This window comes from Puntigrus tetrazona, chromosome 23 (genome assembly GCF_018831695.1).
Source record: "Puntigrus tetrazona isolate hp1 chromosome 23, ASM1883169v1, whole genome shotgun sequence".
Lineage (NCBI taxonomy): Eukaryota > Metazoa > Chordata > Actinopteri > Cypriniformes > Cyprinidae > Puntigrus > Puntigrus tetrazona.
In genome coordinates, this window is record NC_056721.1 from 3,644,680 (window position 1) to 3,656,985 (window position 12,306).

Below are 12,306 nucleotides of genomic sequence, written 5' to 3' on the forward strand. Positions count from 1 at the left end.
GCACTCGCACAAACCAAACTTTACAGTATTATTATATGTTATTATATGATCTATTTTGTATGTAATTTGCCTGATTTTATACATTTTATTTCTAAAATAAAATGTTTTTTTATCTGCATGTTGACCGTATTTTCTAATTTATGAATCATAAAAACATCAATTTTTAATTCTTTAACTCTTTTTTTCTATAAATGCATTCAAATTTGAACAGATTAATTATATAAGGTCTCATTTTGCAAAATTTGCATAAAAACATGTAATGCAAAAAGGTAAGCAATTTATGTAGTTCAATTTTTTTTTTTTTTTTTTATACCTGGGTCTTTTTAGCCAGAAAGTAATGTTTACGGATCATTCTCATAACTTGACATTTGCTTTTAAATTTAGTCATTTAGAAGACAATTTTATACAAAACAATTTAAAAATGAGGGCAATAGAAGTCATAAAAGTCAACAACTCAGTGTTAGCTTAATGCAAGGTCTTTTGAAAAGGTACGAGTGATGGCTTTTGCACCTTTATCTCTGAGAGTGTATGTTAGGTGATGTTATTTGTATCTAATGAAAATTCCAGGAAATGTTTTAGGTAACTTTTTAGCATTGTATTATGAGAAATAAAATCTGGGCATTCTAATGTTTATGCAATATTAAAATAAACATTCACATAAAATTAAATTTTGGGTGAAAATATAGTCCAACACTTTTTGAATCACAATGTGAAAGCTGGACATTGCAAAACAATATTCCCACAATGTTTTAAAATTGTTAGGTGGAAGCCAAATCCACCATATTTTTCAAAGAAGTAATTTTCTGTGAATGAGCGAGACATCATATTTTCATGATTAAGGACAAAACACCATAAGTGATTTCAGGCACTGAATAGAGTACCTACATTAACCAGTGGAATTGCTTTGGGGTCCAAGGCGAGTCACTTTGACCATCGATTGTATTTACTCAGGGTAGGTATTTCCACATACGAATGCATTGTCCAAATGACAGAAAATGCTGACATTTTTTGCTTTTTTCTTATTATTATTGCAGCAAACGTCCAGTTTTGTGTGCCGTCCACTCTGTCGTTGTTTCCATGGTATTTTTACTACAGCCGTCAAGGCCATAGTTATTGTAAATCCTGTCTGCATTAAATTCAACGTGATGTGAAAAGTGCACCGCCAACATCATTTTTGTGTAGAACTTCGAGATTCGATGTAATCTTTGTTGTCACTTTTTGTCATATGCCACCTGTCTTCTGACTCTGTTTGAGTTTTTCAGGACACTTGCCAAGTTCACAAAGCCATATGGCTGCCAGTAGATTTATCTCAGTATGAGACTCTGAGCGTGAGTGACCCAAAGGGACAGGCTGGTAATTTGGAGCTCTGACATCTCGAGGTTTTTAGGGCTTCCTCGTCTCTGCAAATCTCAGACACGCTGCCAAAGAGAATCCCCGAGCACCACGGGCCAGAGCACAAACACACCGCATGCCAGCGACGAAGAGGGAGCATCCTTTCCTCTCATAGCCATATTTATACAGGCGAAGTCACTGAGTATTAAAACCGCAATTCAGTTAAAAACAACTGAAAAGCTAACACTGTGCATTAACAAACTGTTCCAGATATTTAAAAAATGACTTCAGCGGTCTCTAAGGAGTAGCTTAGATTTCATTTGCATTCTTCAGGAAATAAAAATAGATTTTTTTCTCAGCAGCCAAGCAGTTGAAACTGATTCCCATGGACGGAATAAAGAAAACTTTAGAGGAGAGAAAGAAAATTGATTACATAAATAAATATGACTGCTTGGCTGGATATAATTGAATATTCCAATATTTTTGGGCTGTGTTCGTGCTGACGCACAAGTCCGACTCTGACGCAGAGGACAGTGAAAACATAAACCTCTGTCTGTGTGTGACTAAAAACAGCGGCGCGAGCACTGGATGCTTTGAGAAGCTCGTGGGAAACACGCTGAGAAATATCAGTAAATATCCCTGAACTTTCTGATGGGAAAAAAAGAAATCCATTCATCTATCTATCTGTTTGAGTGTTGTTGTTGGAATTTGGTCCCATTGGCTGATATAGGTTTCCGTCTGATGTATTGTTTGTTCAATGATGCACCAAATGTTTTCTGCTGGTGAAAGATCTGGACTGCAGCAGGCCAAATCAGCGGCGGACTCTTCTACTAAGAAGCCATGCTGTTGTAACAGCTGCAGTTTTGCATTGTCCAGCATTCATAGTGCCTTCCAAAACATGCAAGCCGCCCATACCTCATGCACCCCCATACCATCAGAGATGCTGGCTTTTGAACTGAACGCTGACAACACGCTGAAAGATCTCCTCCTCTTCAGACCGGAGGACATGGTGACCGTGATTCCCATCAATTGGTCTTGTCTGACCCTGAAAAAGCTCAGGACTCGACGGCGCTTCTGGACCATGTTCACGTATGACTTCCTGTTTGCATGATAGAGCCGCAGATGGTGGAAGATTGTGTTTACCGACAGTGGTTTCTGTCAGTATTCTTGGGCCCATTTAGTCACTTTTTTATGTTCTGTTGTGAATATTGACTTATGTGATTTGAAAGTTTTTGTTTTCTTTTTGTTTTTATACATTTATCTGTTAATTGGTCCGTTAGTTTGTCTGTCTGACTGTTTTTCTTTTTTAGCTTTAATTAATATTAATCAATAGAGAAGCCGTTTAAGGTCATTAGTCCGTTCGGATTTACACATTACTGGAGAATCGTTGAACTACACTCCCATTTTAAGCATTAGCGCTGACACTTGTCACATTTGCTGATGGACTTCCACTGACAGGGGTTAAATAGTGCTTTTAGGATTATTTCGCACAGCACAGACATATACTATCCAAATGTGGGCTTGTCCTTCAGTAAATTTCTTTTTGGTCATAGCAGACACTTACTAGTCAAGCGCAATCCAGCCGCTATCTTTAGTAACATCCACTGCAGACATGTTACTGGGGTGGACTGGTCATCTATTGTGAAAAAGCCCCTGGATCCTGATGATGGATTGATGGTTTGGAGTCGTGCCCACTATAATTGAGCCTGCAGCCATGTGGCGCTAATGTTCAGCTGAGCGAAGTGATCCTCAGCTTATATCACTGATCTGCCTCAGTCACATTAATCCTCTTAATAAAACCATCCCGATTCCTGCGCAAGCCCAAAATCACCTGCTGCGGCTCTGTGACCAATAAGAACATTTTGTTTGCTCCACCTGCTTTCCAATAATCTTTCAATTAAAACAAAGACAAATACAAAATATAGATTCATGTATTAATGCAGGTAACGTACTGTGCATTTTAGATTTCTTTATAAAATGTATGTTTTTTTTTTCTTACTGTGCCGTTGCTGTCTTATTCATGGAATGATTTTAATGACTTAGATAATTTCCCACCTAAGTCTTGTATCTATTAATAACACGGTCAGATCTGTTCAAAGGACAAATGGCATTCTTTGGGATTTTCTTTACGTGCTTACCCTTTAAACTGGCTTTTGGCTTTCCTTTTAATTGAATTCTGAGTGACAGAGATGGGTTAAGGAAATGCAGTGGAAACATTCTGCTTGTGATGCGCAGTTAAAATCTTAAGCTTTGAGGTTTTAAATTCATCGGACCGAAAAGCACCTGTTTAACAGCCTGGCACATGGAGAAGGGCTGTCTTAGACACTGCATTTTCAATGAGCTGGTTTTAAAAGTGTAACAGAAGTCACTGTTTGCTTTAATGGCCAGACAGAGAGAAATTGATGAGAGCATGCGGCGTTTGGACTGCAGCCCGCAAGTCATTAATCATGTCACATTACGGCAGTGCAGGTCAGTATAACTAATCTCTCTTAACTAGAACAGGCCAGACATGGATATTTACAGCACTGTGTTTTTACAGACGTGTGTAGGCATTGCTATCGTCGCTGTATTCTCTCATGAAAGTAAAGGTGCATGAAATTGAATAAGAACATGTCTGAATGCAATGTAGACACTGCGGTATGTACTTTGAATGCTTAGGCACCTTAAAGAGTGCATTCTGGATGTAAGGCTGTTTTTAGAGGTACAGATAGGTCGATGCTTAGACAGACGGACGGACAGAGAGATAGATAGATAGATAGATACGTATATACATACACAGATGTACACACATAGACAGATAGACAGACAGGTAGATAGATGCATACATACATAAACAGATAGATAGATAGATGCGTATGTACATACATAGATACATAGACAGACAGGTAGATAGATGCATACGTATATAGATACAAACATAGACAGACATATAGATAGATATTTAGACAGATAGAGACAGACTTTCAGATAGATAGATAGAAAGACAGATATGTAGATATAGAGACAGGCAGATATAGATAGATAGACACACAAACAGACAGATAGATAGACATACAGACTTTCAGATAGAAAGACAAACAGATAGAGGTGCAGACAGACAGGTATGTAGATATAGAGGCTGAAAAATAGATAGACAGACAGACAGACATGTAGCTATAGAGACAGACAGGCAGATAGATAGATAGATAGATAGATAGATAGATAGATAGATAGATAGATAGATAGATAGACAGATAGATGTTATAGATACAAGACAGACATGTAGATATAGAGACAGACAGGCAGATAGCTAGACAGACAGACAAACAGATGGATAGACCAATGAGAGACAGACACATGGATAAAGCAATAAAACATAACATCTGCAGCACTTTCACAACAACAGATAATAAGTGTAAATGATTCAAGATCAATGGCTCAAATCCGCAGAGAAACGGTCAGTACTCCTCTGTCATCTCCGTGACCTCCAGCTGTCTGCTGATGATGGAGCTGATCTCTGTAAGTGTGGAGGATGAATCTCGGGGCCGCTGAGGTGCAGTGATCTGTAAATAAGCACTCTCAGGATTGATGTGGTATGTAAGCGATCGCTCTGGCGTGTATTGACGCTAGATGAGGTAAGGCCCCAGTCAGAGATATTGGGTCCTGGTAGATCTACTCTCATCAGATGCGCCCGGGCTGCCACCGGTTAGGTGTGTCGCCATGCGGTGATGAATATAAAATCTATCGTATGACAGCTAACAGCTGTTTTACAAGAGCGATGAGACGTCTCTCCCCGTTAAAGGTGAGAAGGTGAGCCGCTGAGGGGAGATTGGTTACAACACTGCTTATATGGACCTCGATTAAAGTTTGATCATTTCAAAATCAGACTTGGATTTACGGCTGCATGATGGCCAAGTCCTCTGTGTCTTGCATTTGTGTTACGCTTTTGTTTGTTCGTTGTTTTTTGGAGGTTTTTCCGCGTGTCTGAATGCGAATGCACACAAATGCTGAGTGTGCTTGCGTGTGTGTGTGCGTAGTTGTTTGCGTAGCAGCAGCTCTAGTTTCTCACCAGCATAAGGTTACCCAATACTGACTTTAATAGATTAAGCCACTCTGAACCCAAATGTAGAACAAGCAACAGGCAGAAACAACAGCCGTCGGGAGACCCCTCTCACACGAGAGGTAGGCCTGTGTGTGTGTGTGTGTGTGTTCAGTTAAATAAATGAGTATTAGGTAACATATGTTCAGACATCCAGTGATATAAATGCTCGAGTTAGGTTATGAACCTGTTCACTATTAATTTGTCAGACTGCCGTTTAGTTTTCTTTACGGTTACATTTTACTTTATTAGTCAACATTGTGCATTCTGCTAACTATAAGTAACCAGCAACTACAAGTAATCTCTCATTTGCGACAGCATGTCAGCTCTTATTAGAGTATTCGTTAAAATGACGTACTGTTAGAAAGTCAAAATAGTGTTAGTCTGCTAATACTCTAATGAGATTTAGTTGACATTTAGTCAGCTAGTCGCAATAAGTCGTGTTAAGATAGTTAGTGTCCTGAATAGCTTCAATTGAAAATCTGATCATGAGCGAAACAAACGGGTTATTTGTCTGTGGTTTGAACCTACATAAAACTCCAGATAGAGCTGAAACGGGTTAAAAATCTCACCTTCTGTGTGCAAGGTGCCTTAGAGATTTAATCTGAAGAACTTTTATAGATATGTGTATGTGTGTATGCATGCATGCATGTATTTATTGCTTAAGGTGTGTGTGTGTGTACATAATAAAAATCGCTCATATAGCTTATATATAATGTATAGAGAGCATAGATAAACTAAAGAGTATGAAAATACTAAAATGATCAAATAAACTTAAAAGCGCTTTATTTATTTGGATTTACTTACATGGCCTTCATGTGATGTGAAGAATACATGAAGAAAGATAAATCATGACATTAAAATACTGGAATAGCTGACTGTCAAATATTCTATTCTATTCTATTCTATTCTATTCTATTCTATTCTATTCTATTCTACCAGCAGCAGTGTGTTCGAGGACCTTGAAAATCTCCGATCATGTGAGATCCCTATTAATATAATTTCCCGGCTTATCAGCACTGATCAGCATCCATCAATCACTTATCTTAAAAGAGTTTATTATTGTCTTTATTCTATGCACACTTTTGTTTTTTCAAAAGTTGTATAAAAAAAACACTCTCTCTCTCTCTCTCTCTCTCTCTCTCTCTCTCTCTCTCTCTCTCTCTCTCTCTCTCTCTCTCTCTCTCTCTGTCTCTCTCTCTCTCTCTCTCTCTCTCTCTCTCTCTCTCTCTCTCTCTCTCTCTCTCTCTCTGTCTCTCTCTCTCTCTCTCTCTCTCTCTCTCTCTCTCTCTCTCTCTCTCTCTCGTTCTGACGCACATGTTCTCTGTTTTCTGGTCAGTGGCAGCTGAGCAGGATGACTCATTTTTGGCATCTTTAATTAAACATCTGTCCGTGCCTCTCAACCTCTCAACCACGCTCCTTTTTGAGATTTAGCCTGGAAATATTACACGTTAGGAAATCTCTTAATACCTGTACATGCAGACAGGCTACACGTAGCTGAAAAATTAACTGAAATACAGAATTTTTTTTTTAGCATATTTTATTTTAGCAAGTGGTTATAGTTATTTAAATATTTGTATTTTTTTACACTTTATTTTAAAGTGTAATTATACATTTGAGTACTGTGTAATATTAATTAACTATTTCATGTACGCACTATATTGCTAGGATTAGGGTTTGGTTTAGGCTTACCTACATGTAATTATGCATAATGTATTGTTATAGTAAGTACATGTAACATGTGTAACAAGGATACCTTAAAATAAAGTGTTACCCTTTTTTACCTATATGATTGAAAGGTGGTTATTTAAAGAGCCCATCCCGAGTTTCTGAGCTGATATTCTGATCTTGAGATTGAACACTAAACCTTCTTTCTGTTTACCCTCCAGGCAAAAAAAAAAAAAGCTTTCTTTAGAAACATACAAGTACAAGGTATATAAAATCAGAAGTGTCATTGACATTCATAATTTGAAAACAGTTCAAATTAAATTATAGTTATAGTGTAGGCTCAACTAATCATTTTTATCCTTTAATTATACGGTTATTTTATTTGAAATTTAGAATTTTCAGGCTTATAACCAGAGGGAAAGAAACACACTTTTTGGCTCAACAAAGTGCTATCGCTAATGACTTGTAGTACAGCTTGGCTGATGGCACTGCAACATTTCCTCTGAACCCAATGCAGGTCAGTGGAATAGTAAGTGAATTAGATGAGGGGCGATTGTTTTCCCCACTGTCTTGGCCTTTACTGGGCCAGCAGTTTCTCTTTCTCTCTCTGCTTCCTTCGCTCTGCTACTATCTCTCGACTTCTCTTTCAGCGGCTCTCTTATTCTCCCACACTGCCTCACAGGCCAGGACTCTGGTGTCAAGTGTTTGACAGGGGTTACTCTTTAGCTGAGGTGATGTCCGGCTGACTGTCGTGTCAGAGGTGTGTCACCATAGATACTGGAAACGTCTGTGTCACGTTAAGAATCACAGGGAACCCGTCCAAAAGTCTGTTCAAATGTTCGAAACATGACAGCGAGGGAACAGCGGAAAGCAATTAAACTGTGTAAAAATCATTTGCTATAAAGCCTGTTTTAGGATATAGGATGTTATTCCCTGCTTTGCTTCATTTTAAGGTATATACTTTCATGATAATTGAGTCCGCTGATAACACTAGCTTAGGAGTTTAGGGAACTATTCTCACTATTAACTATACAATATTAATTATTATTCTTAGTACTTAATTGGCCTTTTTCTGCATGACCATATTCGAGTTTCTTTATTTCACCCCATACTTAAATGTAACAACTAACTTAATATTAATACAGGTAGGTAAAATATGACATATTGTTAGATTCACCTGCATTATATAATATTCAATTGGTGCCACTTTATATTACGTTGCCTTAACTACTATGTACTTACACTTAAATTGATCACTTGATGCAATGCACTTATTGTGTACATACATGTCTTTACATTGTACTTATATAAAAAAACCTGCATGTAATCATTGACCCATCCCTTACACCTTAACCCATCCTTAACCCTACCCATATCACCAAACCTGTCCATATTGTACCCATATTCTACCTGAATAGCAGCAAATGTGTTTTGCAATACAATAAATTGTACTATTTTTTAAGTAAGGCCACCTAATATAAAGTGGGACTATTCAATTTGATATTATAGCATTGTAAACAAGAGTCTTAAAGAAAAATGTTTATACTTGTTATTGTTATAGACTTAATATTCCAGTACTCCTACATTTGCAATGTAAATGCGATTCACAGCAAAAGCAAAAATAACCCAGAGACGACTGACATTTTTGGAAGTGTTGTGATGCTGACACCTCCCAAAATATGTCACCTTCGCCAGCTGCTTCCAACCAGACCAGTAACTAAGAAACGATGCGCTTCTCAGACGTTGTTTTCTTTATTAGTCAAAAAGCAGGCTCTAACTCTTCTTCTTTGTTTTGCAGGTTGAAGCACCTTGGATTCTTCCTCATTGCGTGGACCTCCACCTAAAAAAACAAATGACCGATATCAGTTCAAAATTGTAAACCAGTGGGATTGTCCTGGTGTAGATTCAATTCATTGGTGGTCTGATATCCGGGGCCACATGACTGTCCAGGCTGGAAGAATTGAGGTGGCGCTAGTTGACTTTGAGGGGATGGAGAATACTAACGGTGTGGACAATTTCAATGACCCAGACTATCCAAATGAGATGACGGCTTTGACAGTAGAAATGCCAGAGTTTGGGCCTGACAGCACCTACTGCAATTCATCAAAAGTGTCACCATATAAAGAGAGGATGCCACAAAATTTAGACAAACCTCAATCACCGGTCCTGCCCCCTCACACCAGGAGAGGGCGTGCCAGCTGCGCTAGTCTGATTTCCAACTGGAAATTACTCCTGAACAGTGAAGGAACGCAAAGTGAGACGATCTTCAGTAAACTGGCCAAAGAATACGAGGACTTGTTTATTGACAAGCGACCTCTCGATGACGGCGATCAAAAGGTCATCATTAACATCGCTGGGCTTCGCTTTGAAACCCGCCTGAGGACCCTCGACCAGTTCCCAGACACCCTTCTGGGCGACCCCATGAAAAGAATGGGCTATTTCGACCCCATGAGAAACGAGTATTTCTTTGACCGCAATCGTCCAAGCTTTGACGGGATCTTGTACTACTACCAATCCGGCGGGAAGGTCCGGCGGCCTGCGAACGTACCTTTAGACGTCTTCGCGGATGAGATCATCTTCTACGAGTTGGGACAGGAAGCCATGGACCAGTTTCGCGAAGAGGAAGGATTTATCAAAGACGTGGAGGTCCCATTGCCCTCTAATGAGTTTTACAGGCAGTTCTGGCTGCTCTTTGAGTATCCCGAGAGCTCAAACGCAGCCAGAGGGGTCGCCCTGGTTTCCATCTTCGTCATCGTCATCTCCATCATCATATTCTGCATGGAGACTCTCCCAGAATTCAGAGAAGATATGGAAATTTTTCCAACCGCTGGAGTTTCCTTCAACCAGACGTATCCCTCAGGTGCTCCTCCGAGTGCGTCTCCCAAAACCATCAGCAGCACCTTCTCTGACCCTTTCTTCTTATTAGAGACGGCTTGCATCATCTGGTTCTTCTTTGAGCTCTCCGTACGTTTCCTGGTTTGCCCCAGCAAGCGGGAGTTTTTCAACAACATCATGAACATGATTGACATTGTCTCCATCATCCCCTATTTTGTCACGTTGATAACTGAAGTCGTGACCACCACCAATAAGTCCAACACAGGGCAGAATATGTCACTGGCCATCCTACGAATCATTAGACTGGTGCGAGTCTTCAGGATCTTCAAGCTTTCCAGACACTCCAAAGGGCTGCAGATCCTGGGCCAGACGCTCAAGGCCAGCATGAGGGAACTTGGCCTGCTTATCTTCTTTCTCTTCATCGGCGTCATCCTCTTCTCAAGCGCCATCTATTTTGCTGAGGTGGATGATCCCAACACCCAGTTTGTTAGCATCCCTGATGGATTCTGGTGGGCTGTGGTGACCATGACCACTGTGGGATATGGAGACATGTGTCCTATTACTTTAGGCGGTAAGATTGTGGGCACTCTATGTGCCATTGCTGGGTGTTGACCATCGCCCTGCCTGTGCCTGTAATCGTCTCCAATTTTAACTACTTTTACCATAGAGAGACAGAGCAGGAGGAAAAGCAGCCCATAGCTGAATCAACTGATCAAGCTTTAAAGTCAGGGAATACAAAACATGGAAGTAGTTCCTCTCTGAACAAGGCAAATGGGAGCTGGCAGACTGACAAATCCAAGTGTTAAACCCATATCGAATTTTATTTTCATGAGCGTGAATCTCATTAAACATGTCCAGGTCATATTTCACCACAAAATCAAGACACCCAGATAGCATAATGCAAGATGACTTCATATGGAAAGCATCTGCTGTGTATGAACATCTAATGAACGTCTTTATGATGTCAGTTTTATTTACATTCAAATAGACGTATTGAAGATGGGCCAGTAGTATAAAAATACATCTTGCAGATGTCTCCGTGATGTGCTATGTGAGTTATATTTTGGATTAAGAAAATAGTCTATTTTATTATCACTGTAAGTTTTATCAGAGCAAATAAACACATCCTCATTCCATTTCCCATAAAAGTAATGCACCTGGATGTTCTACCTTTATTTTTAACTCATTCTTAATGGCTTTAATTTTCATCAGATTCTGATTATTGTAGGAGTATCCTATATATTTATCAGTTTAATGCTGTAAAGCAAGTACTTCCAATTATGTCATAATTTTTTTAGCAATAAGAAGTTTTTTCTGCATTACATTAATGCAAATGTGAAGGAAAAATAATGCAAATAATCTCACAAATAATTAGCCACGGTGCTAAAATTGGCTATAAAATGACTAGTTTTTGCTATTTTGGGAATCTGTGAAATATGACCTTGACGAGCTTTCCACAGGTTTTCTGAGATCCAGCCAATAATGTTATAGTACTTCAGTGTTTTCAGTTCTTGGGAGCAGATGATTATAAACGTTACCTAACGTGAATGATACGAATGTGAGAGCAGTTTCTCTGAAAACATAAGTAGCAGAATTTAAATGTCACGTTAGATTTTCATCTGCGTTGCATAATCCTTTTATTAAATAATAAATCAACCTAAACCATCTCATAATCCCATAAACCTATCACATCAGGTCCACTCTTATAATTAAAAATTACAGAATCACTCTGAAAATTAAATGACAACTGCTCTGTCGTCAACTGTGTTTGGGTGACTTCCACAAGCATGCTACCATTTTGAGTAGCCTGTAAAATGGCACCTTTAACATTTATCTGTAACATCGTGTAACGCCACAAGTATGTGGTTTCTAAGTTGTGTAATTTCGTAATTGTTTCATTTTGCATTTGAAGCAATAATCATTAGGGTTTGTTGTGGCACTTTAGAGAAAGCTCAGCCAATGAAGAGGAGAAATGCATCCAGAGTTTTCCACTTACAGTCCATATTCATTTCTTTGAGCATAACAGTGCCTTCGTCTCAAATGGGCTGAACCTGTTGTTGCAGGCACGCTGTCATACGGGTTTTATACTAAGTGGAATTGATTTCCATGTATTATTAATGAACGTTTCTTGATTCGGAGGAATCATGTATTCAAAGACCTATCAAGACAAGACAAAAAAGATCACTTTCTCAGATTGAACAGTTACCTAAAGAAAAGTTTATGGAAATGACTAATAAGCTTTGAGAAAAACACACTAAACGTAAAGACATTGACACATTTTGCTTAATAAGTGAGAATATACAACATTTTGTTGGAAAGAGAATCAGGGAGCTATGAGCCAAGGTCTCACTGTATTATATAAGTTGTTTTGCGAAATCTTGTGAATCTTGGTG

The 12,306-nt window shown here is 38.9% G+C and overlaps 1 protein-coding gene across 1 annotated transcript; it reads left to right on the forward strand.

Annotated features, from left to right (window-relative positions):
• Nucleotides 1–5,429: 5,429 nt before the first annotated feature.
• Nucleotides 5,430–10,926, forward strand: kcna10a (potassium voltage-gated channel, shaker-related subfamily, member 10a). The gene is given in 3 exon segments (XM_043224160.1): nt 5,430–5,493; nt 8,877–10,517; nt 10,520–10,926. Coding segments are annotated over 2 exon segments (1,701 nt in total). The 5' UTR covers nt 5,430–5,493; nt 8,877–9,016; the 3' UTR covers nt 10,720–10,926.
• The last annotated feature ends 1,380 nt before the right edge of the window (nt 10,927–12,306 follow it).